This window comes from Oculina patagonica, chromosome 5 (genome assembly GCF_052425735.1).
Source record: "Oculina patagonica isolate OP01 chromosome 5, crgOcupat, whole genome shotgun sequence".
NCBI classification, from domain to species: Eukaryota; Metazoa; Cnidaria; class Anthozoa; order Scleractinia; family Oculinidae; genus Oculina; species Oculina patagonica.
In genome coordinates, this window is record NC_135762.1 from 19,304,496 (window position 1) to 19,332,191 (window position 27,696).

Below are 27,696 nucleotides of genomic sequence, written 5' to 3' on the forward strand. Positions count from 1 at the left end.
CCAAAACCATTTCTTTTCATCTTTTATTAGAAATTATAAGAATATTTATGGAATAGAATAAATTACCGAACATGATTAGAAAAACATTAAAATAAACAAGTGAATGTGTGTCCAGCAGTAACAATGAAATATATATATGATAGATGCAAATGCGGCCTATACTACTGAAAACCTGAAAAAAATTTCAGGCTCTGAGCGGGAGTCGAAGCCACGACCTTTGCGTTGCCAGTGCAATGCTCTACCACTGAGCTATCAAAGCCACATGAGAGGCCACATGAGTGGGTTCGACTCCCGCTCAGAGCCTGAAATTTTTTTCAGGTTTTCAGTAGTATAGGCCGCATTTGCATCTATCATATATATATGTCATTGTTACTGCTGGACACACATTCACTGCGAGCTTGCCGTTCTATATAAGTATGTTAATTTATTATTACATATTGTGAAGTTGGCATAATTTTTCTCGTTCTATATATTCCAACTGTTACATATTATGTGTTTGTCTGATCACCGCACATTCACTTATTTCACATATACTTGGGCCGAGAATCATGTCCACCACAAAGGGTTTACCCATATACGACCGCTCTCATGTGGCTTTGATATTTCAGTGGTAGAGCATTGCACTGGCAACGCAAAGGTTGTGGGTTCGACTCCCGCTCAGAGCCTGAAATTTTTTTCAGGTTTTCAATAGTATAGGCCGCATTTGCATCTATCATATATAGATATTAAAATAAACGTTTTGTAGGGGGGACCAAATGCGCTGTTACACCGGGTCTTCATCGCGCAAAGGTACACCCAAGAACCATTTTACGTTAGGTGTCGGAACACCGTTTTTACATTATAAGTGTCCTTTTTGGAATTTTTGTGCGTTTTCTAAGAAAAGAGTATCTTATCGGATACGCTAGCTGAACTTTCAAACCTCAGAAAACTTTAGGGAACGAAATATTAAATTTACGAGCCGCTGTTGCCTTCTCGAAAACCGTAGCCGGCCTTTTTCCGAGCCTAGAACGACATTTTTCTCTCTCCGAAAACACAGGCATAATCTACTGTCCCGTGTCACGAAAGTTTGAGCTGTACAAATCTCCAGTTTTTCATCTGATCACACTTTAATCCGAAATTCGTAGACGAATAGGTCTTCCGAACAGATATCTGAAAAACTATAGAAATACAATAATCATGCATACAAACGTGTTCCTACAGCAAATGGCAAAAATTGAACATTGAACATTATGATTAGTGTTTTTGTATGTCACAACGGTCCTCAGACAGATTGGGGCTCCGGGCCCCCGCTTTCCCAGAACCCTCAACCCACAATGCATTTGGTGTGTCCTCTGCTTTCCTTCCGGTTCTTTGCCAGTGCTGTTTTGATGCTGGATCAAGATAATTCGACATGGTAATTTCAAGTATATCGACATTTACGTAACTTAAACCATAACCATTAAAACCTGGGCACCATGTACTTCGATCAAGGTGAGCAGAGGGAACTTAAAGTTTCTGTCATGTGGAAACGGGCCCAAGGAAGAAAGAAAGTGCTTACGTCTGTCAACTGGAAAGAACGAGTTTTCGTGTTAACACCGAAAACTCTCAACTATTTTGAGGGCAGTTGTGAGGTAAGGTTGAGAAAATATATTGTGAATTTATTCTCACCAACAAAGAAGAGTAGCCGTGTGTTGTGAATGTATTAATCTCGTTTTGTGTGTAGATGTTTGTAGCATCAAACGGAGCGTTTCCTTCTTTGTGAGGAGAATTTAACTCGATGTGAGCGAATAACAATTATATCTGCTAGAGCAGGATGCAGCGTAACAAATTTGATAGTTTCGATCCTCTTCCGTTTCATAATTAGTTAAAGGATGTACTAGGTACGTGTTATTACACTGGAGGTCTCGGCCTAACAGATGTGTTCTGTCACAGCTGTGTTGAGTTCTTCAGAACTCCCTTGTAATTACTATATTTACCTGGTAAGAATATGTGTGCTGAAGGTTGTGTTTTTATAACTCTTTAAATTTTGATCATATAACACAGGCTCTGATTGGTCGCTTTGCATTTGGTTATGTAAACATGATTTAAAGAATAAAATCTCTGTTTCTATGGCTTTGTTTAACAATAAGACTGCAAGCTCAAGGATTCTATCAGCTGATGGTTTGTAAGGGCAAAGCCCCCGAGAGCCAACATCAAAGTCCATAGAAAACAAGAATGAGCCGTCTAATTGTTGTAGCATAACCTAGTAGTTGATCTGTTAGACACAGAATATCGAATTGATTTATTGAAGGTTTTGATTCATAAAGTTTAGCAAAAAACTGAACGGATCTGAACGCCTGCTCTGTGAGCTGTCTACAGATCATTAGCATAACCCAGCTGCCGTCTATTGGCAAAACGCGCAATCCGATTGGCTACACAGGTGCCAACTATTGATCAATAGACGGCTCTCAGATTGGCCATTGTGTTTGGCCAAATTGCACTGAAAAACACACACTCAAAAAATGTTGTGGTAGTATATGCGCAGTAAAGTGGCTGTTACTATCATATTACAGCCACAAAATCTTTCTGCAGTAGGCAAAGCATGTTTATAAGTGAAGTGTTTGTCCTGATATTCGGGTAGAGAAAAGTTATTGAGTTAACTCATTTTTCCACTGCATGGGAACACACATACATGTACTTTAATGCAAATCATTTTCACCTCGTGGTACTGTATATTTTGATGGTTGCCCAAGACGGCTGTGCTGAGAAATGTACAGGAATGCCAGAAGCACGTGCAAAGCTATTGTTCTAACTATTTCACCATTTGTTCTCTTCAACATGTCTCTGACTTGTAGAGACTTTATTTTTTTGTCAAAAATGTCAGGACATTTCAAACTTGTCCACTAGTGCAAATCAGTCCTTAGTTTTAACTAAATTTCTTATGGACCACAGCTAAGCTTTCCACTAAAAGAAATTACAGCAATGTAGTAGAAACTCAGGCATTTTCTTTTGGAAATCTTTGAGTCTGATTGGTTTTCCCATCGTTTTCTATTCACTGATGGGACATGACAGAGCACATGCCCTCTCAATGATGATGATGATGATGATGATAATAATAAATTTAATAATAATAATAATAATAATAATAATAATGTAATAATAAACAAGGTGTGCCCAACTACCACATGTAGACCGTATTTATTGGAATAAGCACCCAACCTCAAAAAAGCACCCACCTCTAATAAGGGCAATAATAATTTGGTGCAATTCGGGACAACATGTCAGGACATTTCAAACTTGAAAGGCATGTGAGAATTTAAATATCCCTCATTTGCATAAAAATGAAAACTCAGTCAATGATTGTGTCCTTGTTTTATCTTGTCCCAGTAGCATTTGTGACCCCCTTTAACACATCAAAATGTTTCACCTGTCCTCCCTTTTTGTATTATTACCGGGTTGTTAAAATTTAGTGAGTGACAAACAAAATGATGACAAAACACCTTGTGTGACTTTTCATGGATGACTAGTTGCACGACTAGAATTCCAGCCCATTGTTATCAATGCCTAGTTGCAAAAGTGAAAGCCACCATCTCAGCACATTCTTTGGCACAAATGTAATGGTGTTAAATTATAACTTCTAGCCCTCTGTAATATATTTTCCTTTCATAGCATGAAATTTAGTAAATTTCTTGGAGTTAAATGGCGCAAAATCAAAAATTTCACACAAAACATGCCAAGAAATGACCGAACCATCCATAAAATTTTCATTGGCAACTGATTTGTAGCTTTTAAACATTGGGTGAGTATAGGTCTGGGTGTGCGGGACAATCAGTCTGGTCACTGAGAAAAAATAAGGAACCAAGGGTAGAACCGGAACCGCTGCTGCTCGCAGTAAATAATTGGTCAATGGATTATATCTCTTGTTAGAAACGGGGAAGATGCAAGGGCACTATTCCTTTAAGTTCAGTGAAGGCTGTGGAGTTTGTAGATGAGACGGCATTTGACAACAACAAGAAATACGGCAACTGCTTTCAAGTAAGTATGTTGAGATTTTTTTTTTCCACATATTTATTGCCATTTTGAAAATACATTAAAATACATTAAGTTTGTCTCATAAGCTAATATATAGTATATATTAAGTATATTAATTTTTGTAAGCTATTTTGTAAACTATTAATAATATATAAGTACCACCTATATAATTGCCACCTAGCCTGAAATTGTTTCTGTGTATTATTTTTTACAGCAATGTATTTCTCGGTTCTGTATTTTTGGTCAACTAGTTCTATAAATACTTCACACTTTGGAATTTTAGATTGTTTTCGACTAAGCCATATATGCAGTTTTGCAAGAGTTATAAGATAGTTTAACAACTCGCATTTTTCTAATTTACCAATGTATACATCTTGTAACGTGAGTTTCTCACGTTGGCCAGAGAGTACAAACCAGAAGTTTTCAAAGTTTTCCCAAAAGAAACGAGTCAGAGGGCAATCGTAAAATAAATGATATACAGTTTCTGGGTTAACTTTGAAAAACGTACAGGTATCATGTTGAACATAACCTATTTTAGCTAGTTACTTATTAGTAAAAACAATATCATTTAGAAGTTTAAACAGAAAGCTTCTTACAAAAGTTTCCGATGAAACAGACAACAAATTAAGAAAAACCTTTGACACTGTACTGTCATCTAAACCAAAAGAATTTTTCAACTTCGTAAATCCCCTTGATACTATTTCCTTTTTTGTAATAAGTAATTCATAAAATTGTTTACTTTTACATAAAAAGGGATCGAAAAGTTTTTCCCCACAGTAAAATTCTAATGAACCGATTTTGTTACCATCAACATCCAAAACCTTTAAGTTGCCAGGAATTGCACTTCTAATTCCTGACCATGTTAAAAAGTTTGAATGTTTCAAACCAGCACTTGTTGCAACATTGTATGACTCTACACTGCCCTTATTGAATTGCATCTGGCTAGTTGAAGTAAATCCTGCTTTTACATAATTGTGGTAGTAAATGCTCTTGCCGTCTATTTTGATAAGCTTATTGTTCCAGATTATATTTTCGGCAGTGAGAGACGTAGTAGTAAAAAAGTTTCTAAAATCATCCCACCATTGGAGGAGTTCATTATAAAATATGGAATAGAAGTTATAATCTTTAATATCATAATTACAACTAACAAAAAAAATTCCTCCGTAGTTATCCAGCAGGTGGTCAATAAAGGCCTTCCATGGAGTCCGGCCCGACGAAAAAATTCTTCCTAGCCAGACTAATGTTAATGATTTAATCGACGTCTCAATATCTGTTAACCTAAGCCCCCCAAATTTTATGTCATTAATTGCTGCTAATCAGGCTATCTTATCAGTTCCATTCCACAGGAAGTTATATATAATAGTGTTGAGTTGCATTATAAACTCTTGCGGAGTTGGCAAAACTGAGAACACATAAGTCATTTTCGAAAGCAAAAAAGATTTAATAATTGTAATTTTGCCAAGCAGCGAGAGGCCCCTGCAGCGCCACAGCCGTGTCTGCAACTGAATACCTTTTAATTTATCGTAAAAAATTTTCTGCAACTGTTTGGTTTCATTATATGTGAAAACTATTCCAAGTGCTTTAACAGTGTTGACCCATTTTAATCCAAGGGGCGCCGCTGTATTACTTTGACAGGAGCCTATCCACATAGCTTCAGTTTTCGTGTAGTTGACCTACAACTGAAAAAAAAAAAAAGTATGTTGAGATATAAACAGAAGCAGTTGTTTTTAAAGGTCTTGATAGCAGAAAATAATTATTTTAATAAAAAAACGCAACACTATAAAAGTTTTGAGCAAGACATGTTTCAAAAGTCACCATCAATTCTATGTTTATAAATTCATAATTTTTTCAGTACTCCTTTAAATTATTATTTTTTTAAAAGTGTTGCTTGTTGTAAAATTTGTGGTTCAATTTTGCCATTTTAAAAACTTTATTTTGTGCAAGTGATGTGCTCTTGTCTTGCCTGACCTTCAGATTTCTGATAGGTGATCATGATGCATGACAGGGCATAAACACAACTTGCATTAATACAACCAAATCATACGTACAGCTCACAACTCTGACTCACTACAACCATGAACAATAGTGTCTTAGCTTAGGCCTTCAATGATGTAACTATACATCTCCCTTTTTAAACTCAACTAAAACATCAACAGTTACTGTTTGTTAGTGTCCTTAAAGCTGATTTCCAGTCTGTACTGCGCAGACTCGGGGTTTGTTTTCGTTTTTTGTTTTGAATTCGTTGAAACGTTACACTTCGGTGACAGCATACATGAAGTTTTTTAGTCCGCCATTACAGTTCGTTTCGTTCAAGAATTTCCGATGAGCTGGAACGTCGGTTTGAAATAGCGTCAAGGTTCTTCTACTCGTTATTATTTGTTCTGCAAGAATATCTGGCGTTAATAAAAATTATGAAGAAAAAGGTAAGTTTGTCGCGGAATTTTAGTTTTGCTTGTAAACATTTCCTTCGTGTGAGGCTCACATAAACATTGCAGCCGAGATTGCGCAGTACAGACTGGAATTCATCTTTAATGAATGCTAATCTTAGCTTCTCCAATGAATCTTTGATGTCTTCTTAAGGCTCGTTTAGGTGTAATTAGGGGGTGAGTCTTGGTTCCAGCTGGTTCCAGGGACTGACTTTGAGGGAATGACAGCAATCATTTCTCTTGTTGGCATTGTTTTGGGACTCTTATAGCCCACATTCTGGGGTGAGACTGGAGGTCTTTTGTCTAGGACTCTTTGTGTCATTCTCTGGTTTGTTAGAACTCACTTGGCCATTCAAGGTCTGTTTGACTACAGACCTTGGAGATTCATTAGTCATTTTTAAATATTACCTTGCTAGGACATGCAAGGTAATTATTTAACCTGTTGCCAAACTTGCTTAGAATGTTTGCAAAAACAATATAATGCTCTTTCAACTAATGGTAGATTCAGTTAATTGTGTCTGCTACTCCTTCTGTGATAATAGTTAATTTTTCCCAAATTGTAACTACCTAGTAATAAATTTTTACTCCCTGAGTGTGTGAAAAGTGATAAATCTTGCCTTATAGATTTTTGAAGGATTCATGCAACAGATCTGTTCTCTCTTAATGTAGGTTGTTTATGATGACTTAGTCCTCTATATCAATGCAAAAACTGAACAGGACAGAAAAGAATGGGTAGAGGCTATTCAAGATGGTATGTACATATAATGTTAATCTATTTTAGTATTGTCATTTCTGTCAATTTAATTGACATTCTAATAGAATGAAATTATTTGTAACTACCGGTAGGTAAAATTTTATACTCTCAAATGTACTAAAAATTCTAGTGTTGGTAAACCTAACATTGATTTAAATCTTGTTTGTTTAACCCAACAATTAAATTGACTGTTACCTCTAGTTATCGAGATTCAACTGTAATGTTAACTCTCAAGGAAATAAATGAATGTGTGTCCAGCAGTAGCAATGAAATATATATATGATAAATGCAAATGCGGCCTTACACTACTGAAGACCTGAAAAAAAAAATTTTCAGGCTCTGAGCGGGAGTCGAACCCACGACCTTTGCGTTGCCAGTGCAATGCTCTACCACTGAGCTATCAAAGCCACATGAGAGCGGTCGTATATGGGTAATCCCTTTATATGGTGGACATGATACTCGGCCCAAGTATATGTGAAATAAATGAATGTGTGTCCAGCAGTAGCAATGAAATATATATATGATAAATGCAAATGCGGCCTTACACTACTGAAGACCTGAAAAAAAAATTTTCAGGCTCTGAGCGGGAGTCGAACCCACGTGGGTTCGACTCCCGCTCAGAGCCTGAAAATTTTTTTTCAGGTCTTCAGTAGTGTAAGGCCGCATTTGCATTTATCATATATATATTTCATTGCTACTGCTGGACACACATTCATTTATTTCACATATACTTGGGCCGAGTATCATGTCCACCATATAAAGGGATTACCCATATACGACCGCTCTCATGTGGCTTTGATAGCTCAGTGGTAGAGCATTGCACTGGCAACGCAAAGGTCGTGGGTTCGACTCCCGCTCAGAGCCTGAAAATTTTTTTTTTCAGGTCTTCAGTAGTGTAAGGCCGCATTTGCATTTATCATATATATATTTCATTGCTACTGCTGGACACACATTCATTTATTTCACATATACTTGGGCCGAGTATCATGTCCACCATATAAAGGGATTACCCATATACGACCGCTCTCATGTGGCTTTGATAGCTCAGTGGTAGAGCATTGCACTGGCAACGCAAAGGTCGTGGGTTCGACTCCCGCTCAGAGCCTGAAAATTTTTTTTTCAGGTCTTCAGTAGTGTAAGGCCGCATTTACATTTATCATATATATATCTCAAGGAAATGTTACATGCTATTTTGTTACTGATGTTAGAGTGCCGTGGTAACAAGTTTCTTCTCATGGAATACCACCCTGGAGTATTTATCAACAAGTGGACATGCTGTGATGGCAAGGAGAAGTGTACTCAAGGATGTAAGGAGTCCTTTGCAGCACAAGAGAGAAATGGTTATCAAGGTGGTAATTAGTTGAATGAATGTTTTCATTTAAGAAGAAACTTTAAAGATTTGATGAGAAATCTATCTAAACCATTATGCAGTATGACAAGACAACAAGCATCCCTGCCCCTTTCACATACTTAGGATGCAACACCCCCCCACCCCTCTGCTTTCCCCCCTTGTTTTGCTGAAAGGCAAGGTTGGAAGTCTATGATATTTCATACAACTAATCTTATTTCTGTATCTTTTGGAGGTGAATTAAAGCTCAAGGTATGCCCAGATTGCTCTCCTTTAGGGGTTTAATGGGAATCCTTCTTTTTAAACTAACACTTGCATAACACAACAAAGAATTAATTTTTTTCATTTAAACATGTCAAATAACAACATGAATTTCCAGTGCTCGCTCCAAGCCAAACCCTTGAAAAACAGAGCACAATTCGTAAACATTTTTTACAAAACATGAGTGACCAAGGAGTTACCTGGGTCCTGTGGGTAAGTTTTTAAATAGCTTGGACATGTCAAAACACATTTCGGCCTCGCATTGTAAACATTCAGTGCCAGCTAAGAGTCAAATGCTCAAATGAAACAAACATACATTTCAGACTAAAGAGAGAGCATGTGCAGTGTTCCTTATACGAGCGATCGTTAGCTGAAACATCAATATTTATATAATATATATCTAGTGTTAGGACCTCCGTGTAAACCACTTAAGTGATGGAGCTTTCCTAATAAAAGATTGTTTTATTATTATTATTATTATTATTATTATTATTATTATTATTATTATTATTATTATTATTATTATTATTATTATTATTATTATTATTATTATGTGACCATGATCAAGGCTGGGCCATGCATGTCTAGAACCATTTACCAACAGAAAAATCTGACCCAGATTATGAACTGGGCCCAGGCCCCACCCAGTTAATAAACTCCCATATTTACAGACTTTCTTCAGTAGTATTTAATTTCTTTTTTGTGTATTAAAAAGAATTGAATACATCAGATTATAAAGAAGGCTATGTTAACTTATCTCTGATTCTAAAACAAAATCAAAACATTACCTCCATTCCACCAAGTTTTGGGAATTTCAAATTCCTAATAAAAGAGCAATAACAATTTTTTCAAAGCAGTTTCTCCCCTTGATTAAACTCGCCATTTAGCATTACAAAACACTCCAAAACTGCTAACCACAAAACATTGTCTTCCACAACAGCAGTTCTTGTTAAGGACCCCCCATAAATCAAGTTTTTCCTACGACCATCCCTTCCCCTTTAATTCTGCAAAAACTGAATGTGACAAATAATACAGCCTATAAGTGCTATATATAGTTAGACCTTTGTAAAATTGGGTAAAGTACTTAAAGTCAACTCTCGCCTTGTGGACACCCCGCTACATGTATTACGGACACTCACTATAATTTACGGACAAAATCTAGATTCCCAGCAAAACTACAGAGTTTCGACTGAAAATGACTCCCGCTATTACGGACTCTGGCTATTACAGAATTACGGACACTCGTGATTCTTGACTCTTGATAAAGCAGACACTATGAACTTCTCATGTAACATAATTATGTACAATTGCGGTCGTTTGGTATTTGTGAAAAAACACACTTTAAAAGGCTTCTGGATTACTTATTTTTGCATCAGTTCCTTCAGTATACGTAGCTGAACCCGGGGGGGGGGACTCCCTATAATGGCCTATACGGGGAGGCTCCACCTGAAAGGGGTACCTTTTTCAGGCTCCAGGGGGTAGAGGAAGTCCACAAGAGTTGACTGTATTTGATGAAAAAAATTTGATGTGTATATATTCTAATATTGTTTCACTGTTAAGGTGGAAGTTACACACAGAATGTGAGGTCATCACATTTCATAACTTCACAGCCCTTGCCTCCCATCCCTCCTACTGTGAGTATTCTTTTATAAATAAAAAATTCTATAGGTGTTACTAGATTGTATATTAAAATATATTGATCAAATACCAGGATTTGCCCAGTCCATAAAAAAATGATAACTGAAATTTTTAAAGAGGAAGGGCACAACACAGGCTGATTTGCATAAGATCACACCAGGCAACAAGAGCAAAGCGTGGCTTGCCTAGCCAACAAGACCATAAATTGCAAAATAGTTTCATATAACAGCTTTAACACATGAATATAGACAATGACACATGCTATGCCCAAAGGTATTTTCCAAATAGCTTGTGTAGCTGACTGACTAACATCTTTTTTATATTTCTACCAAGCTTAACATACATGTACACTGTTAATCATACATGTTTTGGATTATTTTCCCGTTTTGTTCTTGTGTTACCATCTTTGATAAGAATCTTGATCTTCCAAGTGTGCTAAAATTTAACTACTACTACTTTCTCTCTTTCTCTGGCTAAAAAAATTAATTTGTACATGTAAATTTTTTGGCAAGAAAATGATGTCAATATATTGCCCATGTTTATAGAGTGAGGCGCCTCCACTACAGCCTAAAGCAAAGAAAGAACCTGAAAGGAAGTTACCAACTGAAGTAGTTGTGGCCATTTATGATTTCCATGGAGCAGAACAGGGTGACTTATCTCTCAGCAAGGTTTTTATACCATTTATTTCTTTCCATTATAAAAGGAGGGTATTTATTTTTAATGAATCAACTTCATTATTTTTAACTCCGTGACACACAATGAACGAAAACATGAGATTTTTTAAGAAGAGATTCCAATACTGGATGAATAGCTCGGTGTAAAACTATGCCAAGTGAATTTTTTGAATGGAATTTTTTTTTTTCTTCAAACATGCCTGAATTTTTGCGTGTGATCTTCGATTTAATAGGAAAACGTTGTCCTTTTTTGGGGGGGGGGTGGGGGGATTTATTCGCTCGCTCAAAAACGGGATCTGGAAATGAATTTCTTCAATTGAACTACTTTGTGACGTAAGCTTACGTTTGAATTATTATGGCGCGCGAGGCCAAGGCAACGAGACTTTTGATCAGACCAGTTAAAAACTCACCTTTTGCAAGTCCGCTTATTTGACACATATATATTTGCGCCCGTGTGGTGGTGAAAGGACATCATTAAGTCTGGAAACCTGTAAGTCACTAGCATATCTCAAAGAAGCGAGATGTGTTGCTGTCCGAAGATTGCTAAGCCCTGCCAAGACTGGCAGTAAACTTGGCTTTCAAAGGCGCACTGAGCCAGGCGAGGTCTAGAAGTAACTTCTGTTCCAAAAAACGTTATTTTCTCAAAGTTGTGGCCCATTTGCCGTGTGTTGGCGGTTGAACGTTTGGAAATAAGGAGGTGCTTTTAGACTTAAAAAAATTGTCTTAGATTTAGCCCTAGGTGTTCCCGTGTTTCAGCTACTCAGGGATATCCCATAATAATCTTTAATGGATACGTCATTTGATACGCATTGTCATGATAAACAAAGTTCGGCAAAGACGGCAAATGCTCACTGAGTCAACAGAACAAAACAGAATCGACAGAAAAGATAATTTTCCTGGAGAAAAGTAACAGATTGCTTCATTTAGACAAAAAATAGCCCTAAGCTGCGATCCTTTCCAGAAATAAATGGCCAGAATGTTTAAAAGAAATATCGTAGCTTGCGAGTCAAGATCATTGCATTACTGCATGCATGACTACGGAGAGAAACTGGGGCAAAAGCAAAAACATATTATGGATTAACCTTTAGCAGCCTAAATTTGCTGACTGAAAACGAAAAATTGAACATTTGGTGAGTGCATTTGTGGTTAGAAGCTAGCAAGATGAAAGGACAATGGCGTAAGTTGTTTTTGTTTAAGTATTTCTCGTTTCTTTTGCTGTATATTAGTCCCTCAAGATTCTTGATCGGTCAGGTTCAGTGTTTACATAATATTCGTGACACTTAACCCTAACCTTAACACTAGCTGACCGTAACTTTACTTTACTGTAACTTCAAAGTTTAATCCTCATCTCTCTTTGAAATTGAACGCTATTTGGCTTTGTTGCCGCGTGTTATTGTTTTAAAGTGACCATAGTCCTAGTTTTTCTCGAAGAGAAGGTGCAAACCAGAAATTTTAATTAAAGGACAATGTTTTTCCATTAAATTGAAGACCACATGCAAAAATTCAGGCATGTTTGAAGAAAAACGATTTTTTATCCAAAAAGTCACTTGGCATAGTTTTACACCGAGCTATTCAAATGTTAAATGTCTCTGCTGTAGAGGATTGCTTTGTTTTAAAATGTTTAAAAAAATTTTTTTCGTTTCAGGGAGAGCATCTTACAGTTATTGAAAAACAATCAGATCATTGGTGGATAGCCAAAAATTCAAGAGGGTTTGTTTTATTGTTTTAATGAAGATTGCTCCCAATAGCTTCAAACTTCCAGTCTTTGGCGTTCAATCATCGCTTCACCAAATATATCAATTGACAAAAATCATTTACTATAAATCTGACTGTTAGTTTTACCAGTAAATTTCCATGGCATCATCAAAAGAGGTAAAAAACTGCAGTGCAACAGAAGATCATCAGTGGAGTGTGGACATACACTCCTAACCACTGTATTTATTTGTTTTAGGGAACAGGGTTACATTCCAAGTAATTATGTCAGGAGGCAAGGCTTGGAAAGTGAAAGGTTTGTGTCAGCAGTCACATTCTAATGGCAATGGTTATGAATGAGAAACCAGCATGAACATCATTTGCTGTTTTACAAATAAAAATTTTCACAATTTTTAGATTCAATGCTTATTAATTTTAGTTTCAAATAATGTGACATCCTACTTTAAATAAAATGCATACAGTACACTGTTGTTAAACACTGTCTTGCTATTATCATTGATGGCAGCAAAAAATGCAATAGTAATTAACAGTACTTAATGTATAATGAAGGTTACAAGTGTAACTTGGAAACAAATACAAAAGTGACAAAAGGTAAAGGATCTTGGTAGTATTATTGTCATGTTCTTATTTGTAAGTATCATTGTCTTAACACCACCCTTATGATTATCATTGTCATTGTTATAAAAATCAAGTCTTTGCATTGTAGCTGGTTCCAGCCTGAAATGTCAAGACAACTGTGTGAGGATGTTTTAAAGAAAGAGGTGAATTTACAAATACCCTTAACAAATGATTGTGTTATGTACAACAGTGAATAAGAAAGATTTCACTTAGATATTATTTTTGATACTTCTGTTGTTATTGTTTTTGTATTCACAGTTTTACTCTTCTTGGTTAGACATATGCTTGATTTTTTAGGCAAATCCTTGAATTTTTAAACACATTCTTAAATCTTAGGGGGCTTTGTTCAAGTTCAAATGAAAATTTTGTAAGTTTTATCTCCCCCCCGCACATGCCTAAAACCATAATAATATTAACTTAGCATTTCTAGTTCCATTGTTCTAACAGCGTAGCTTGGCTTGGAAGGAGTCTGATTAAGACTTGATGACTGCCTTTTTTACATTTCTGCCTGGAGTAACTCATTACATTATTGTAGCAAAAGTTTTATAAAATAATGGACCTTCATCTTTGTTTTCTTTTCAAGCTTTATTCCTAGTACGTGATTTCAAATATTAAATGCTTTTAATATTTTGTTTTGCAGGGAAAAGAAGGTTGTTTTGTGGTTCGGAATTCAAGTAAAGAGGGAATGTACACATTGTCAGTTTTGTAAGTGTTGTAGTTGTCATTTGAAAAATTGTAAGATGTATTGGAGGGATGCTCCCTGAATATTAAAAACTAAGAAACAGTTTGACAACTGACTAAAAAATGTTAAAATGAATGTTGTTACTACTGAAATAAACTTTAAAAAGATTCTTTGATAAAACAATCTTTGATCTTTATCGGTTGATGGAATTCAAATACTTTTCGGAAAGGTCTTAGTAAAAGCAGCGATTAAAACAAAACACTCGTGTGCAGGCTGTGCAGCTTGCTATGTCAGTGAAACCTCCAAACATTTTAACACACTTGTAAGGGAAAAAACCAACAACGGACAGGGCATCGCACATTTTTATTCACCTTGAGAGCTCAGAAACATGCCGCTCAGTATGCTCACAGGCTAATTTTGACATCATCGAATAGGCCGCTTCAAAGTTTACATGCAAGATCAAGGAAGTGCTCCACATTGATTGGGAAAAACCAACACTTATCGCACAAGTTCATCACATTAATTTAAAACTTTTTGTTTAATTTTTTCTTATTATTGTTACTGTGCTAATTATTACTATTATTATTGTAATTTTCCTTACTATTTATATGTTATTGTAACATTTTTAAAATCACACTGAGGATGACAGATCAATTTCTGCTGTAACATGTCTGCAAAACTTAAAAGTGTTATAAATGTTTTGTTTAAAATTCAAATACTAACAGTGAAATAGATATATGGTCCTAAGTTATGCAGATAACAGAACAGCAAATTAGCACAAAGAGGTATGAGTAATGGAGATTGTCTAATTGTGCGTCGTGGGTCGTGGGTCGTGCGTGTATAAGCCGAGTTACCAGCTATCTCTGGATATAAATTTACCGAAAAATGTGTGACGCTTTACAAGGTCGAAAATATGAACTCTGATGGAGGTGTTACAATATACGTTGCATGAGACTACCGCTAGAACTTCCCCTCTCCTCCCCCTTTGAGCGCCGGCAACGCAGTTAGCCAGGCAGGCTACTAGTTCGCAGAAAAACTGAAAAAACTTAAACAAACAAGAACACCCTTAAAACGATTGCATCGACAAGGACAAGTTCCTTCAGTTTGGCTGATAAGCCGATCAGCTACTTCTATTTCTGCCATTTCATCTGTGTAAAATCGGAATTTTAATCAGGGACCAGTGTGTGGATCAGTGGCAAACTAGTGTCGAAATATTTCCACTGGATTTCCTGTTTCTTGGTTTCGCAGGATTTATGCACAAATAATATGAACATTTTTATTTTAAAATAATGGTCTAAAATATAACTTTAGTCAGTTCAACAAAATGAAACGTTCATTTCGCTACAGTGCTTGACATTGCAAGTTTTGATTTCCCTTAAATCTCTTTAAACGCAACCTTCAATAGTGCATCTGCAGCCTCAAGCTTCAATTGCAATTGATAACGTGAGGTCAAATCTCGACGCACCCTCACCGCATTCAAACGTCTTTATAGGCAGCTTTTCTTCCTATTTCAGGGAATTTCGTTCATATCTGATGTGTTAGTATGAGCAAAAAATAGCTGCTGAGTGTAAATGAACATATTTCCACAATTTTTAATTGTACAACATACAACAGTGTACAACAACTACCGCTCGCGAATCCTTGACACCTTTCGTTTGACATCTGTCACTCATTTTAAATTTGACCTAAAACACGTCACGATAACTTAGTCACGCGAGAGTCACCCTTTCCTGAACATTCCCGTTTTCCCAGGTATAAGAGTGTTTTTACTTTTTAATGTTTTACATCTGAACCAAAGTGCTTTGAAAAAAATGGCGCAAAGAAGTCCACATATCACCATTTTCAAACATTTTTTAATAATGCCCCATAAAGCTTCGCAAATTGTCACGATACCGGTAATGTATGAAACTTTAAATTGTGAAAATCAAAACCTTATCTTTGAAGTACTTGTCTTGTTTTTGGCATATTTCTGTCGTTTGACCGCGGTCGACGACAAACCTGCAAGTTCGGATTCTGAAACAGCAACATCGATTTGGCCTTGTGAAACAAATCGCTAGTACTTAAAACCGGCGTACAATTATTAAGTCATTTCAAGAATATAAATGATTCCTTTCGCTATAGTCCCAGACAGTGCAAGTTTTGATAATGCTTCCGCAAATGCTTTCAGCGAACATGCACATTTCACCTATTTTTAACCAATCATACTTGAGCGTTCTCACGCCACTAATTGGATCACTGGTAAGTAGCGATCAACGGAAAAGAAACTCTTTTTTTTTCAATTAGAGGAATAAAAAGTTCAACTTTTTAAAAAATTCCATTAGGTGTTCTGTAGAAATCCCTTAAAGTTAACTTTTTCACTTGGAATGACCAAGAAAAGCCACGAATCTTTAAAAATTATAAAATATATTGCCTAGCGTGACTTCCCTGATAAAATTGGAAAAACAAATAAATGAATAACATGATCATTTAATCGATATGGAATGAAGAACCACCAAGCTACCAATAAATTGGTTGTTACCAAAACGTTGCTGATCAGAAAATTCTCAGTCGGCAAACAGCCTGCACGCCAAGGTCAAGCAAATACTTGCAATTTTCGGCCCACTTCCGTAAAACTGTCCGGCAGACATGAAGGGTAAAAAGCGAAACGGTGGGCCCGACATGAAAGAAAAACATGTTTTTGTTAATAAGAAAAACGGTATCAAAAAATAACAAATCGGTGAGAATGCTCCTTTGCATCGGGGGCGAACTTGCCTTGACCCAAAACGCACGACCGACCCACGACCCACGACGCACGACCCACCCACCCACGCCATTTAGTCTGACCCTGAGTAATGTCAATCTGATCTGCCTGTGCGTTTGGATCCCTCAGGGAGGTTCAACTAAAGTTGTCATTTGTTCAAGCAGAAACCTATGGGTTGAAACCTGTAACTCCCTATGATTCACCTTGTACAAAGCATTTGCACATTTGTTTCCATGAAGTATCATATTTGAAAAATCAGGACAAGAAAAGCATTCGCGTACAAACTCTTCGTGTTTCCAAATATGGTACTTGGCAAAACTGAATATTTAAACGCAGTAAACACACATTACACTTTTTAACCCTTTATGAGTTTCTGGTTCAAGCAAATACTGTTATTTTTTAGAATTTATGGCCTGATTAGATTTTTCTTTCTGTTACTTTATGAAGGCATGGTGATCATGTTCGTCATTATCACATCAAGGAAGACAATGGACAGCTGTACATATCAGACAGACACAGATATCCAACTGTATCTGAACTTGTCAACTACCATCAGCATAATAGTGGAGGTACAATTTAAATGTTCAGAAAAAAAAACACTGATTTCTTTTTCCTGGCTTGTTTGATTTTGTATGATCACTTCATTTATCTCTGTCTCTAGAATTCACATACTCTGTCACTGGGTATTATCCGTACTCTAGTTTCTGAATACTCCAATAGTCATTTAATATGTTTTATTCTATTTTACGTTTACGTGTATTACTATTACATTTTAGGCTTAGTTACTAGATTACGGCAGCCACCTTCATTTGGTCAGGCACCTGTTGCAGCATTTGGTCATGGTATGTACAGTGTGACTTCACACAAATACATAGACTTGTTAGGACAATTGTAGAGGAGCTACAAAAAGTATAGTCTCAATTTCTTCAAGTTGTAATCCATTTCCATCCAAGCCATCTGCAGCTGAAGACGCTTGTCAACAGTTTCAGTGCTCTAACACAGCAATTGTTAATAAAAATGGACCATTTGTTTCCTACGACACAAATACGTATGTATTTTGGCTGTTCAAAAATCTGTTCAAAAATCTGTGGCAAAGTCCCTTCAAGCAGCAGAAATTTTAAATAGTTGTTATAAAACTCTTCTTCTCTCAGTGGAAGCGTGCACATCTAACGATGAAACTGTTTTCCATCAAATGTCAACAACCAGGCGACACTGTGAGAACTGTGGCGTTAGAGGGTCACAGAAACAACAGATCCGACTGCATTTGTAGACTAGCCCCAGTAAATGCCTGTACGTCTTGGAACATACTGTATCCCATAAAGGAAACAATGATTGTCCCCGCACAATGAAATAATTTATAACCCTATTGAAAGAAAAAAATCAAAAAATTAATATATTCAGCTCTGCTGACCCAAATAAGGATATCTGTACACAAAATTCAAAAATGCGAAGCATCACAGTGTTAGTAACTATATTTGTGCCATTTTCAAGCAGCAGTGGATTTTAAACGAAACATTCGTTAACCAAAAGCTTTTTGGTCCCAAGGAAAACGGTGAATTTTGTTTCCCAAGAACCTTGATCTTTCTCTTGACCTTATTTTGGGAAAACATTCATTTACTCTTGAAATAGTTTAATTGGTTGTTTATGAGTATATTTTAATTACCGTGTTTTAACCTACGTTTTTGCTAATAGGTGTTGCATTTTTATCGAAAGACTGGCAAAAGTATTCACACTGATTTAAGCGTCAGAAAAATATTTTTCCAATTTTCAGTAGAATGCAAATTATTGATACCACATTGCAACAGTGCCTTGATGTTTTTAAAGATTTTATGATAATTTCTTAAACTTCCTTAAGACTGCTAAGGATTGAATGTGTATGATTTCTATGAACGAACTTGTGATTGGTATGGCGGGTGTGTATCTTAATATTAAATCATTTGTTCTTGTTTAACTTTTTCGCAGATACCTGGGAAATTCCCAGATCGGAAATAGTTCTTGGCAAGGAGTTGGGAACAGGACAGTTTGGGGTAAGAATATTTCCAGATTCTGATTGTTGGTCATGTAAATAATCATTAATCTGTGATTTTATTTCATTGCAGACTGTGAGAGAAGGTACATTTCGAGGAAGATTGACTGTAGCTGTTAAAATGATGAAGGAAGGTTCAATGTCAGAGGATGACTTTATAGAAGAAGCTAAAGTTATGACGTAAGTTTACTGTCTAGGCTCTCCCTCGTCTGTTTCAGGCTTGTTGTTTGTTGTAGAAAGAGCATTTGGATCATAACACACTTCAAACTGAAAAGAAAGAGAGCTAAACAAATTCTATGTAATTATTTTTAATTTGCACTGTATTTTGTGTAGACTTTTAAATAAAGTATGTAGCTTTGTGATGGTTTAGTGGGCTGTCATGCCACTAGGTGCCTCAAGTACTAAAATGTAAACTTTCGCTTCTGGTGCATGAATACACTGTGAAGTAAGTGGGCAACCACGCAAGTTTGATGGTCTATATGAAGTCTTTAAACCATATAGGTTAAAGAGAGAACACGTTTGATGGTCTAGATGAAGTCTTTAAACCATATAGGTTAAAGAGAGAACAAGTTTGATGGTCTAGATGAAGTCTTTAAACCATATAGGTTAAAGAGAAAACAAGTTTGATGGTCTATATGAAGTCTTTAAACCATATAGGTTAAAGAGAGAACAAGTTTGAGGGTCTAGATGAAGTCTTTAAACCATATAGGTTAAAGAGAGAACAATTTTGATGGTCTAGATGAAGTCTTTAAACCATATAGGTTAAAGAGAAAACAAGTTTGATGGTCTAGATGAAGTCTTTAAACCATATAGGTTAAAGAGAGAACAAGTTTGATGGTCTAGATGAAGTCTTTAAACCATATAGGTTAAAGAGAGAACAAGTTTGATGGTCTAGATGAAGTCTTTAAACCATATAGGTTAAAGAGAGAACAATTTTGATGGTCTAGATGAAGTCTTTAAACCATATAGGTTAAAGAGAAAACAAGTTTGATGGTCTATATGAAGTCTTTAAACCATATAGGTTAAAGAGAGAACAAGTTTGAGGGTCTAGATGAAGTCTTTAAACCATATAGGTTAAAGAGAGAACAATTGTGATGGTCTAGATGAAGTCTTTAAACCATATAGGTTAAAGAGAAAACAAGTTTGATGGTCTATATGAAGTCTTTAAACCATATAGGTTAAAGAGAGAACAATTTTGATGGTCTAGATGAAGTCTTTAAACCATATAGGTTAAAGAGAGAACAAGTTTGATGGTCTATATGAAGTCTTTAAACCATATAGGTTAAAGAGAAAACAATTTTGATGGTCTAGATGAAGTCTTTAAACCATATAGGTTAAAGAGAGAACAATTTTGATGGTCTAGATGAAGTCTTTAAACCATATAGGTTAAAGAGAGAATAATTTTGATGGTCTATATGAAGTCTTTAAACCATATAGGTTAAAGAGAGAACAAGTTTGATGGTCTAGATGAAGTCTTTAAACCATATAGGTTAAAGAGAGAACAAGTTTGATGGTCTAGATGAAGTCTTTAAACCATATAGGTTAAAGAGAAAACAAGTTTGATGGTCTATATGAAGTCTTTAAACCATATAGGTTAAAGAGAGAACAAGTTTGAGGGTCTAGATGAAGTCTTTAAACCATATAGGTTAAAGAGAGAACAATTTTGATGGTCTAGATGAAGTCTTTAAACCATATAGGTTAAAGAGAGAACAAGTTTGATGGTCTAGATGAAGTCTTTAAACCATATAGGTTAAAGAGAGAACAATTTTGATGGTCTAGATGAAGTCTTTAAACCATATAGGTTAAAGAGAAAACAAGTTTGATGGTCTATATGAAGTCTTTAAACCATATAGGTTAAAGAGAGAACAAGTTTGAGGGTCTAGATGAAGTCTTTAAACCATATAGGTTAAAGAGAGAACAATTTTGATGGTCTAGATGAAGTCTTTAAACCATATAGGTTAAAGAGAAAACAAGTTTGATGGTCTAGATGAAGTCTTTAAACCATATAGGTTAAAGAGAGAACAAGTTTGATGGTCTAGATGAAGTCTTTAAACCAATAGGTTAAAGAGAGAACAAGTTTGATGGTCTAGAGAAGTCTTTAAACCATATAGGTTAAAGAGAAAACAATTTGATTAATTTTAATATAAGAGAGAAATTTGTTAATATTATATAGTAGAGAGAAAAATTCTTCTAATACTTTAAACCTATAGGTAAGAAGAAAATTTTATTCTAATACTTTAAACATATATAAGAAGAAAATGTTAGAGAATTAAAATAGTTAAGAAGAATAAATAATTTTAAACAATAGGTTAAAGAGAAAAAAGTTTGATGTCTAGATAAGTTTTAAACCATATAGGTTAAGAGAGAAAATATTGTGGTCTAGATGAAGTCTTTAAACCATATAGGTTAAAGAGAGAAAATTTGATGGTCTAGATGAAGTCTTTAAACCATATAGGTTAAAGAGAGAACAATATTGATGGTCTAGATGAAGTCTTTAAACCATATAGGTTAAAGAGAGAACAAGTTTGAGGGTCTAGATGAAGTCTTTAAACCATATAGGTTAAAGAGAGAACAATTTTGATGGTCTAGATGAAGTCTTTAAACCATATAGGTTAAAGAGAGAACAAGTTTGATGGTCTAGATGAAGTCTTTAAACCATATAGGTTAAAGAGAGAACAATATTGATGGTCTAGATGAAGTCTTTAAACCATATAGGTTAAAGAGAGAACAAGTTTGATGGTCTAGATGAAGTCTTTAAACCATATAGGTTAAAGAGAGAACAATTTTGATGGTCTAGATGAAGTCTTTAAACCATATAGGTTAAAGAGAGAATAATTTTGATGGTCTAGATGAAGTCTTTAAACCATATAGGTTAAAGAGAGAACAATTTTGATGGTCTAGATGAAGTCTTTAAACCATATAGGTTAAAGAGAGAACAATTTTGATGGTCTAGATGAAGTCTTTAAACCATATAGGTTAAAGAGAGAACAATATTGATGGTCTAGATGAAGTCTTTAAACCATATAGGTTAAAGAGAGAACAAGTTTGATGGTCTAGATGAAGTCTTTAAACCATATAGGTTAAAGAGAGAACAATTTTGATGGTCTAGATGAAGTCTTTAAACCATATAGGTTAAAGAGAGAACAATATTGATGGTCTAGATAAAGTCTTTAAACCATATAGGTTAAAGAGAGAACAAGTTTGATGGTCTAGATGAAGTCTTTAAACCATATAGGTTAAAGAGAGAACAATTTTGATGGTCTATATGAAGTCTTTAAACCATATAGGTTAAAGAGAGAACAATTTTGATGGTCTAGATGAAGTCTTTAAACCATATAGGTTAAAGAGAGAACAATATTGATGGTCTAGATGAAGTCTTTAAACCATATAGGTTAAAGAGAGAACAAGTTTGATGGTCTAGATGAAGTCTTTAAACCATATAGGTTAAAGAGAGAACAATTTTGATGGTCTAGATGAAGTCTTAAAACCATATAGGTTAAAGAGAGAATAATTTTGATGGTCTAGATGAAGTCTTTAAACCATATAGGTTAAAGAGAAAACAATATTGAACAACAAAAGTGTTTGTTGTTGTCATGTCTCAAAACAGGCAGTTCCAGCATCCTCATCTGGTGCAGCTCTATGGAGTTTGTAGTGAGAAGCCAATTTATATCATCACGGAGTTCATGTCCCAAGGTGGGCTATTTCCTTTTATTTACATGATCTGGTCATTGTTGTGATTTAATATTGGTCTACACTAAGATTTTACCTTAGTCAACACTAAGTTTTGGTCTTTCATACTACTATGGCCAAAATATGATAAAATTAACAATACATAGCGCGCATGTGGCTCAACTTGAATTTATTAACAAAAACATCGGATTTGTTTTAGAAATAAACGTATCCACATGTAAATATGTTCCTAATTCAAGTTCACTTATTTCTAGGGTGCCTTTTGCACTACTTACGGAAGAATCACACTCGCCTACAGTCTCCTCAGATGACAGAAATGGTTCGCCAGGTGGCATCGGCCATGATGTATCTGGAAAGTAGAAATTTCATCCACAGGGATTTAGTAAGTGTGAAGTAGAAACATAATCCGTGTTACGATTCTGCTTTGTCTACTTTAAGAGGGATTATGAAAAGTGTTTTGTGAGATGTGAGGTGTCGAGCCTTGTAAACAGCACATGCAGACTAGACATAAGTGACCAGATAAGTTGGTAATTTTAAACTGTTGCTAATAACAACGTTGTCACTAAAGAAGCAATGTTCCAGGCATAGGGTCGTTCAGTCGATTGGTCTTGTTGCTATGGTTTAAATTTATATTGTGTTAAAAACACACACACACATACAAAAAAAAACAATATAGCTCAACTCCAGATAGCTCAACAGGCCGATTGTATTTCGTTTCGAACTTTGTCTGTTCTTCTGAAATGTCTTTGCGAGACATCAACAGGTGTGCTTCTTGTAATTTGTTGTTTCTTTTGTTTTGTCTTGTGTTTGTGTTCTTTTTTGGTTGTTCTAAAATAAAAAAAAAGGAATCTGCAAAGTGCAAGACCACGGTATTTTTGTTCTTAACAGTTTTAACAAAATTGCAATGGTGTTATACTGTCAACTTTTTTAAGACTAAAGCTGGGTAGCGAAGAACACAATGAGCTTGCGTGGATTTGAAATGTTTTTTTCAATTTTTGCATGAATGGCTGTTTTTAAAGCTGTGAGTAGTATAAGTGATTAATCAGTCGTGTTTGTGTTTATCAGGCAGCAAGAAACTGTCTCGTTGGAGAAAACAACATCGTAAAAGTGGCTGATTTTGGCTTAGCAAGGTTGGTCTAAAACTGAGCTACTCCAACATCTACAGAGCAGAGATTACATGAGATACCATGCTGAGCAGTATGAAAAATCATTCAGCTAGGCAGTCTGATAAGTGGGCGTCCCCTAGGGGGTCTGAGGACAGAATTTAAGCATGTAAGGTGTTTTTCTGTAGTTTTGAGTCAATACAGCGATTTATAAAATAGTTCACTAAAAAGTGTGCGTCCGTAAGACACCTAGACGCCTATCTGCAAGCAAGCGATGCAGCATTCTCTGCTCTGTAGATGTCTGATAGAATTATGACAAGTCGATATCCACCGGGAGTAGATTGCTTGATTAACAGGCTGGTTGATGTGAGTATATGACACATTGGAGTTCCTTTGCATGGTTTTTGTGCTGTTTGACTACACATGCAGTAACTATAGCATTACATGCCTGTAACTCGGTATGTGCAAGATAATATGCTGTAGGGTAATAGTGAACTATGAAAGGGCCCCAAGTTAACTTAAGACGAGATCATTATGGCTGGCCTGTTTTGAAAGACCTCTTTTAACCACTGCTGCATACGTGGGTAGTTTCCAACCATAATATATTGTTTTCAAGTGCTAATATTGTAAGCATTCATCATCAAATATTGCTTTCGAGTACTATGAATGAAGATATGGCACCCCTTGTAGTATGGAGATAGTTGAAACATAAAGCCTTTTTATGAAGACAATCAATCAATGCCTCTCACTTATTGTGGTTTTGTTGTTTCTTTAACAGATACGTCATAGACGACGAATACACTGCATCAGAAGGCACAAAATTTCCAATCAAATGGGCATCGCCTGAGGTCATTCTTTACACCAAGTTTAGCAGTAAATCGGACATCTGGGCCTTTGGTAAGGACTCTCTTGTTTAGTCAGTCGGTTAGTCAGTCAGTCGGTTAGTTAGTCAGTCAGTCAGTTAGTTAGTCAGTAGTCAGTCAGTCAGTCAGTCAGTCAGTCAGTCAGTCGGTCAGTCAGTGGGTAGTTAGTCAGTCAGTCAGTGAGTGAGTCAGTGAGTCAGTGAGTAGGTCAGTTGGTCGGTCGGTCAGTCAGTCGGTCAATCATTTGGTTGGTCAGTCAGTCAGTTGGTGTCAGTCAGTGGGTCGGTCGGTCGGTCAATAAGTCGGTTGGTCAGCCAGTCAGTCGGTCAGTTAGTCAATACCTATGATTGTTTTACGAATTCTGTTGGTAATCGTCGCAGTCGAGCCACGTTCTTTGTGACTGCATCTATACAGTCAGATTTATGAGGTTGTGAAAGACAGCTGCTATTGGGCCATTTTAAAACTTTTCTGCAAGTGCAACCAACGCCTTTTAAAATTATATTTATCACTGAGTGGTTTTTTATTGTACGCTTTTACGCTTCTTTTGAACAACCTTTCTCGAAACAGCTGTATATCATCATCTGATCAAGGCTTTTTTTAACAGGCATTTTAACGTGGGAAATATTCAGTGCGGGGAAACAGCCTTATCCTGCCATCCCCAACCCTGAGGTGGTTCAGAAGGTTCGTGTATGTGTTTGTATTTACTCTGTCCAAGTAGGAGCCGTAAACTGTTTAAACAGCTGGCTTCAGAAAAGTGTGTCCGCCTGCAACTAGGCCACGTGGATAAATAATTAGTAAGTGACTAATTTTGATCTCGTCCCAACTCATCTTATCTATCTCTGTGGAAGCATGCCGTTAAGTGTCGAGAGGTTTAAAACCAACTTTAAGTCGCTGTGCAATAACGGATAGCCTGTGCCGACATACGGTAGGACAGAGGAATTGCCTGCTGCTGTTTCTTTGTTGGAAGCTACATTACACTGTTTGTACGGGCCGCTCGTCATGTAATGATGTAGTGAGGGCGTTTACTTGTTTCATATTTTGTAGGTCGTCAATGGTTATCGACTTCAAAAACCCCACAGGTGCCCAGATGAGATGTACAGAATTGTGGAAAGGTGCTGGCACGCGGTAGGCTCTCCTCAGCTCCTCTTTTTATGTTCCACGGCATGTAGTTTCTGTTACAGACAGTATTTTCGTTGTTCACTAACCTGTGGATAAGTGTTAGCAAAATCAATTATAATATCACTTGATAGTGAATTGTCAGGTGCATAGCAATAACAACCGGAGCCTGCTTACTCAGCAAGAATTCAATTATCAATCAAGCACGTTGAACCGCCGCTGTGTTATGTATTTTCAATGTTTTTTTGTAGTAGCCAACAGTGACTGTGATTGTTTTCTTCCTGTGTTCTTATTGTTAGGTTTCCTTGTTTTTCAGGAACCAGAGCAGAGACCTACCTTTGCAGCGGTTTACAAAAGCATTCTGGAGTTTGTTGGTGAAGATTACGACGAAACCGTTGAATAAAGTGCAGCTACGGCGGCAGCAAAAATGAATGACAATGAATTTATACGGAAATAATGAAAGCGTCTCTAATCAAAAAAAGAATATTTTTTTAGTACGGCGAATTTAAATAAGTACAGTTGTAGATATAAAACAAGAGCTTAGTTTGAATTGAATCAGGTACTGACTCGTGACCAGGTGATCAATCTGCTTGATATTATTTACTCGTTAGTTATTGATCACTTTTTACGAGTTAAGATATTGGCACAAGGTTGTTTAAAGCGGGTTCACTGCAGTTTTAATTTTAGGCGAATACTATTTTATAACAATAACGGCCAACACTCTAAAATAATGGGAAAAATGTATTTTTGTAACGGCTGTTATTATAATACGGAATTTATCGGGTCCTTCCTAACTACAGATCTTGAGTAGTTGCTATTGAATTGCTGAAGACGGTTTTTGGTGGCAAGCCATTTTGAAGCGTTTGATAATGATTAATGATGAATTTTTTTGGAGGATAACACTTGCGTTGAAAAAAATGGTATTGCGCGCTAGTGCCAGTCCCAAACCGCCCGTTAGAATTTTAGGATTGGCGGAAAGAAGGTAGAGTTCCGATTTTTTTTTCAAGAATTAGAGATAACATAGCCTACTTTTATAATCCACGTATGGAATTACCGTTAACAGGTAAAAATTGAACGCTACTGAAGAAAGGCTTAAAATACGGGTGTTTATTATGCCATAACTTTTATAATAATGCGAATTTCATAAAAATTGTAGGAAACATTAACTGATGTGGACATTCTTTATCTATTGGCACTGACTTTAATTTTCAGATCTGTATGCCCTTTTAGTGTTTTTTTTTTTCTGGACATGTAACTTGTCAAATGTGGCCGTGATTTGAAACTCTTAAACTAGTTTTCAATGGAACAAAATTGGACAAAAAGCTAATCCGTTTCCCAAAAATTGACGGTCAGAAACCTGTCTTAGCAACAAATTGGTAGTTAAGAAGGACCCCCTTAACATTTATTTTTGTAACGATGATGGTTCAAGCATGTTGTTTTAAAGAGCTAGGCAACTTTCCAATTTTTTTTACTATTGCATTTTCTAAAATGGTTTTACGATAGCTAATGCAATTAAGAAATCGAAGCAAAGTTAAATTGAACCGAGAAGCAAAACACTTTCGCAAACATTTTATGAGCGAGGCTTAATGCTCGCTCAAAGCGTTCTCTTGCCGTGACAAAAATAGTTTTGACTGATCGAAGAGAGAAAACTGATGTTTTGGGGTTCACTTCATGGCCATTCTGCTAGTGTTTTCACGTACCTTCGATACATTTCTACTATCTTTGGTTAATCGTGGCTGCTTCAGTGTTCTAAGGTGACCCATATTACGTTAATGCTAGATTTTAATAACAAAGTTTAGTGACTAGGTGCTAGAGTAGAGTATGTAAGAGTAACGTAAGAAAGAATATAAAAAAGTGGAGTATAAGAAGGGTTATGTGTATCGTGTATCGGAGTAGAAATATGAATATACGATAGGTGCCCACTTCAATTATTACCTTCAAAGGATTTTCAGTAAAACCAATAAAGGGGGGGTAGGGTTGGGGGTAGAAAACCGGCGTTCAAGCTGATTATCAAATTGAAATCGTCAAGGAGAATAAGGTTAAGGTCAAAGTAC

At 36.1% G+C, this 27,696-nt stretch overlaps 1 protein-coding gene across 1 annotated transcript; it reads left to right on the forward strand.

The window, feature by feature from the left end:
* Nucleotides 1-1,335: 1,335 nt before the first annotated feature.
* LOC144653141 (tyrosine-protein kinase TXK-like) lies at nt 1,336-27,510 on the forward strand. The gene is made up of 21 exons (XM_078513061.1): nt 1,336-1,610; nt 3,886-3,993; nt 7,086-7,167; nt 8,379-8,519; nt 10,340-10,413; nt 10,963-11,085; nt 12,737-12,801; nt 13,043-13,099; nt 13,511-13,565; nt 14,063-14,127; nt 17,292-17,413; nt 17,621-17,686; nt 18,807-18,871; nt 18,944-19,050; nt 22,478-22,563; nt 22,815-22,942; nt 23,626-23,690; nt 24,442-24,560; nt 25,131-25,207; nt 25,571-25,651; nt 25,959-27,510. The coding sequence occupies exons 1-21, from the start codon at nt 1,455-1,457 to the stop codon at nt 26,043-26,045; spliced, it is 1,929 nt and encodes a 642-aa protein (XP_078369187.1). The 5' UTR covers nt 1,336-1,454; the 3' UTR covers nt 26,046-27,510.
* Nucleotides 27,511-27,696: the final 186 nt, after the last annotated feature.